Source organism: Motacilla alba, chromosome 8, assembly GCF_015832195.1.
Source record: "Motacilla alba alba isolate MOTALB_02 chromosome 8, Motacilla_alba_V1.0_pri, whole genome shotgun sequence".
In the NCBI taxonomy this organism is placed as follows: domain Eukaryota; kingdom Metazoa; phylum Chordata; class Aves; order Passeriformes; family Motacillidae; genus Motacilla; species Motacilla alba.
This window is the reverse complement of record NC_052023.1, coordinates 23,190,743-23,196,742: the sequence shown is the minus strand read 5'-3', so window position 1 is coordinate 23,196,742 and position 6,000 is coordinate 23,190,743. Positions and strand designations below refer to the sequence as shown.

General features: G+C 47.2%; 1 protein-coding gene across 1 annotated transcript in view; it reads left to right on the top strand.

Moving 5' to 3' along the window:
* CDC73 (cell division cycle 73) overlaps positions 1–6,000 on the top strand; it is a 103,437-nt gene continuing 97,437 nt past the window's right edge. Inside the window, exons 1-2 of the mRNA XM_038143688.1 lie at positions 1–343; positions 5,826–5,931. Of these exons, the coding sequence (XP_037999616.1) occupies positions 213–343; positions 5,826–5,931 (237 nt within the window). The 5' untranslated portion in view covers positions 1–212. The remainder of the gene's footprint in view (positions 344–5,825; positions 5,932–6,000) is intronic.

Here is a 6,000-nt window from a genome sequence, read left to right as displayed (position 1 = left end):
CGTGAGGGACGAGGGGGCGTGGCCTCCGCCCCACCAGCCCCGCCCCCCGGACGGGGGCGGGCCCACGTCGCTCCCATGGCAACGCGTCCGGCGTCGCCCCTAGTAGGCGGCGCGGCGGCGTCGGTTCAGGCATTCGCGGCGGGCAGCCCGGGGCGCGCCGGCGGGGTCCTGCGGCGGGCGGCGGCGGCCGGAGCGGTGGCGGCCGGGCGAAGATGGCGGACGTGCTGAGCGTGCTGCGGCAGTACAACACGCAGAAGAAGGAGATCGTGGTCAAGGGCGACGAGGTGATCTTCGGAGAGTTCTCCTGGCCCAAGAACGTCAAGACCAACTATGTCATCTGGGGGTGAGCGACGCGGCCGGGGCACGGGGCGGGCGGGGGGAGAAGTTGCCCCGAAGTTGCTCCCGGGCAGCGCGGACGGGGCTGCCGCCGTCCCTGGCGCCCCCGGCGCTCCGCGGCTGGCGAGGCGGACGGGGCCGGGCGGGCCGGTGCCGCCCCCCGCACGGCCTCGGGGCCACGGCGCCCTGTCCGGCTGTCCCGCGGGCGATCCCCGTCCCCTGGCAGCCCGGCCGGGCAGGGAGCGCTCGCCGCTCGCTTCGGGAACGTTCCCGGCTGCTGCCCTGGGCCGGGAGAGCCGCGGAGCCGGGGCCGGGCCGTTCCTCGGCTCTCCTGCCCGTGCCGCCCGCGGGGCCGCGTCCTGCAGACTCATGCGATGAGATGGCAGCAGGCAGCTGCTCCCGAGTTTTTCCGGGTGTTCGGTGAAAAAGACGCGTTGTGTTGCTCGGACGACGCTCTCAGGCACACGGTGGGATTCTTGGGGCGTTTTCCGCGGAGCCGGGAGTTGCAGTCGCTGATCCCCACGGTCCCTTGCCACTCAGCGTAGGCTGTGGTTCTGCTGTCCTGGGTTGTCCAGGCTGCTCCTCGTCTCCTGGAGCTTTGATGCAGCAGCACGAAGGCAGCGAGCCGCGCTCCCTCTGATGGGCTGTGCAGGTGCTCTGCCCCTACCCGAGGCCTCTTCCTGGACAGGCTGTTTCCTAGTTGCTCTTATCGGAATAAACAAGTGGAGAGAGTGGAGAGAGTATTTATGTGGCTTAAATGATTGTAGTAGATAAAATGGCTGGCTTTAGAAAGCCTCTAGAAAATGAGGGGTTTTACCTGTTGAATTTCCTAGCATAGCATGGGTTGCTTACATTGCAAAGGAGTTTTTTGTTTGCCTTTCCTCAGAATTTAGCAGCTGTTGCTTTTAAGTGTCCTCACTAGAAGGGTTCCAATGAATCTTTTTCAAACTTGAGAGGGAAAAATGTTTCTTTTTAAAGCTCAGGTATTGATCAAAAAGGACATGTTATCCTGTGAACCTTTGGAAAAGCAGAAGTACCTGCAGATTTCTCACAAAACGTTGAACTTGTAGTTAAAAAAAAAATTATCCTCAGAGGAATTATTATTCCCTCATAATTATGATATGACTATTACTAGCCTTAGATTGAGAGAGATGAAGAAATTAAGCCTACTTGCTTATCTTCAATTGTAGGTGGACTTTTCATAGCTGATTTTACTTTGCACCTTATACATTACTAGAAATTTGCTTTTTCATTACCTGTTTCAAGCTTTCAGATACTAATTTGGGAGTTATTTGTGCTTCCTGGCTGAGTGGGGGATACTGGTACGTAGACTGAAGAGGAAGAAAAATATTTGGATGAGCAGTTCGAAGTCTTGGCTGTATTTTTGCTGGGCTGTGTGTAGACAGATGTGGTGATTTCCTTGCTACAAGTTGCCTTTCCCAAGTAGTAACAAGTAGTGGTTAAGGAGACAAACAAGTTTCATTGCAAGAAACTGATATTGCAGCCCTATCCTATTGCTCAGGAGAGCTTGGGTTAGACCCAGAAATTGTTACCAAAACCCTACAAGCAGCTGGAGAGCAAACTTTGCTGTGTTCAGCCAGGCAGCTTTATCTTCCTGGTCAAGAAGGATGTGTGGGTGAGCAGAGGGTTCTCTGGGCACAGCAGCAGCTCCTGCCAGAGCTGGGAGTGCTCACCTCCTGGTGTGTGGTGGAATTTGAGGGGTTTTGTTCTTTGAATCTTGGTTTAGACCAGTGGCTTCTGAGCTTTTGATAGGATCAGGCTGCTCTCAGTTCACAGCATTTCTTGTCAACCACTGTGGCGTTTTGCATGTCTCAGCTTTGAACTGAAGCCACTGTGAAAATGAGACCAGTTCTGCAAGCCATGCTCAGTAGCTTGAGCACCACACTTCAAGAGCTGCTAATTTAGGTAATTGCTACACTCAGGAGGGACATTCTCAAAAACTTTCAAGATTCAAACCCTTTTATATTCGGGTCACTTGACAGGATCCAAATTACGCTCGCACTGAGCAGGTGTTGGTGGCTTAATCTTTCACAGAGCAAACCTTGAGTTCTGTTTTAGGTGTCCCCAGCACCAGTCCCAGTTGCTGTAATTGCATCTCCAGCCTGAAGAGAGTAATGCCAGGCTGAAGAGCAGCAGTGGCATTTGTCCCTGCTAGAATTAGAAGTAGTCCCAGGAGACATTTAGCTGTGGCTCCTGGAGCAGCTTAGCTGGCAGAAGTCAGCAGTGCTGCCCTGCATTGCCTTCTCTCTCTCTAGCACAGTGTGACCCAAACAGGGAATTGGGCTGAGGAATCAAGCCAAGATAAAGGTAACCTGAGGAAAAAAAAAAGTGTGGGGGGGAAAGCAACTTTAATCCAGTTTAGTTTCCAGATAATAATTACAGGGATGCTCCTGCTGGCACACGAAAAAGGCTAGGTGGGCTGAGGTGAAGTGGTTTGTGTGTTTTGACCTATGGACCTTGAAGAGTGATTAATGAATCTGTTTCAAAACCAAAGGAAGGAATCAATCTACCAGAGAAATTTATTGCTTCGTTTGCCTAGTCAAGGGGCTTGGTTATGCAGCTGAGTTTTCAAACAGTGAGCAGCTGGCCCTGGGTATTGTCAGTTCTGTGATACTCAGCGTGCTTTGTCTTGTGTTGTTAAAGATTTCTGCTTGGTTTTGTGGATGAGACACGGTCCTTAGTACCTCTGTAAAACTTCAGGCTTTGAAACAGGAAAGAGGAAATAAGGCTGTTAAAAATGAATAAATTACTGGTGCCCACAGGTGGAAGGTGAATAGGTGAGAAAGAAGTAAGTTTCTGGTGTTAAAGATGAGCAGGTGAAACTTACTCTCTTCTATTATATAAACATTTTCTCCGTTTTTAAGCTTTTATTTTGTAAGAGATGCAACTGTTCCTTGTATTTTTGCTTTAATGATTGTCACTGGGATTGTTCAGTTCTGCCTCCTAAGATTTTAATTTTTTTCTTAAGTAATTGGTGCCATAACTGAATATGGGAAATAACAGAATTAATTTCTATTTCTACTTTGGATGTTTGTAAATTCAATGAGGCAAGCTACCCTCAGATCTGCCTGTTTTTAGTTCTCTGATTATTTAGCAGGAGCACACACAGATGTTGGAATGTCAGTTTAGGCTTAGGTTTTCTCCTTGTGTGCAACTGCTGGTCCATCTGATGATTTCCTATTAATGCAATATCTTGTGCTCCTAATAAAACATCCTCTTAGAGCCATAGTGAGCACGGGGAATCCTTGTGTGTGTGGTTGAAGTGATGAAGTACCAGCTGTGCCCTGCTGAGCTTTGGCAATGCCCGTGCCTTTGGAGCACTGTATTGTTTAAATTCATAGATAACGATTCAGTATTTGTTTGTTTTGACATGTTGTCATTTCTTGCTAAATGTTGTAAAGCTTGAGTAGATGACCAGCTGGACTTTTCCATCGTGCTCAGTGCATATGGCACACTTCAAAGAAATAATGAGTGATTCTGAACTAAGACAATCTCAAGTGTTTGTTTTAAAATGAAGTGACAGCTGTATCATGTGACATCATGGCTTTGCTTCAGAGCCAAGCCTGTGTAGAGGAAGCTTTTGTTTCTGCTAGTGCTTCCAGTGTGTTTAGATACCACCTTATCAAAGATCCTTACTGCTTTTAGATACCACCGTATCAAAGATCCTTACTGCTTTTGGATACCACCTTATCAAAGATCCTTACTGCTTTGCTGCTTGTTCAAACAGTTCCTTGCTGAGGAATCCAGTTCTGGTGGCTACCTGTAGTTGTGAAGTCAAGTTTTGGCTTCTTAGCAGTTGAAAGAAAAATCCTGTGTGTCTACCCCCTTTCCTCTGCAGCAACAAAAAGTACAGGCACCCTCCAGCTCGTGCAGACCAAGTTTTTGGAAGGAAGGGACAGTGGTGAGAGACACCCTTTATTCTACAGTTTTGGTATCCTGAATCCCTTTTTTCTGCATGTTATTCTTATGTTGGTTTTCTCAGGCATCATCGTGAAGGTGAGGTTTTGAACTTTATGCTCACAATAAGTTCTGAACAGGTTACTGGGCACTCTCAGCTAATTTCAGAAAAGTTATGACAAGCAAAGCAGTAAGTGCATTAAATCCACAGTACTGAGAAAACAGACTTACACTTCTGTTGGTTTAGTAGATTTTTGCCTGGCTCTTCCAGGCTCCATAAAGTTGTGACTGAGCATTTATTTCCTCTCCCTTCCCCCAGTGAGGCTGGCACTTCTGTGGTGTGTGTTTTGATGCTGATGATGAGCCATGAGTAAAGCCACTGTAGTTAGAGGGAAAACTCTTTTAATGAAAGGGTTTCTTCCTGAAATCTTATGTTTGTTGAAAATTCTCTACCAGTCTTAAATTTATAGCTTCGGGCTGGTTTTGTGGTGGCTTCTCTTCCTCAGGCTTTAAGGTGAGCCAGCTGGTCAGGGACAGGGAGTGGGCAATGTGGAGGAGCCCTATCCTGCCTGGAGCTGGGGTTTGACACGTCCCAAAGTGGGGGTGGGCAGTGGAATTGCAACCCTTGCTGCTTTCCTGACTGCCAGGGCTGTTTCTCAGAGCACTGCGAGTGTTAAGGGAACAGGGGTTTCTGAAACATGGACAGGCATTGCTTCCCCTACAAAATCTTGTAGTAACAGCTTAATGGCTGAGAGGGGGGAATTCTGTTCTGTGTACATGGAGCCAAGCTGAGCCAGGGATTTATTTGGCCTTGTTTGGTGTGGTTTGTTTGGGGTTTTTTTTGTGAATAGTTGCACAGAACAAGTTCCCTTTTAGACTTAAGAGCTGTATCTTCCAAACAAGCTGTTTGACAGCTGAGATTGAGCTTGATGCTGCTGTGTGGCTCTGATGTGGTCTGACTTCAGTATGGGAGCTCACTGTGATTTTTGTATCCTTCAGCATTTTGCTGGGGTTTTTTTTGTGCAATTAGTTTGTAGTCACTCCTTATTTTAATCTCTTGGCACCATTTTGAGCCCTTTGCTCCCTAGACTTTGTGGAATTTATATGTCCTGAGTTCTCACTGTGCTTTCTCCAGTGCTGAACATTCTGGCCTGTTGTACCTGAAGGTGATGTAATGCTTTATTTCGTTTGCAGCTCAGTTCTGTTTGTCTGGCTGTCTCGCATGTGACAGACAGTTCCTTTGGTAATCAGAATAAATAGTGTAAATGAGAGGAAATGTGTGCTTACCATTTCCCAGGTCTTGCTTGTTTATTTTACAACATATCCAACTCTTATTTTGGGAAGGCTTTTTAAAATAATTCATTCATTAAAGAAGCTGCAAGAATTTATCTCCTTCACCTGTACTTTTTAACACAATTGAGAGCTCACTAGTTTGGCAGTAGCCTGATGATAATGTTAACTGCTTGCTTTTTAAACTGTTATCTGGAAAGAAAAGAGACCTTTTCTAAAAGAGGGTGTGCTGGAGACAGAGATGGAGAAATTAAATGCTACAACCTTTTCTTGTGTTACAGGACAGGGAAAGAGGGCCAGCCCAGGGAATACTACACTTTGGATTCTATCTTGTTCCTGCTCAACAATGTGCACCTTTCCCATCCTGTGTATGTCCGTCGTGCTGCAGTAAGTAGATCATACAAAATGTGATTTTTGTCTTGTGATGATGAATATGTGTGTAGTTATTTTCAGGGA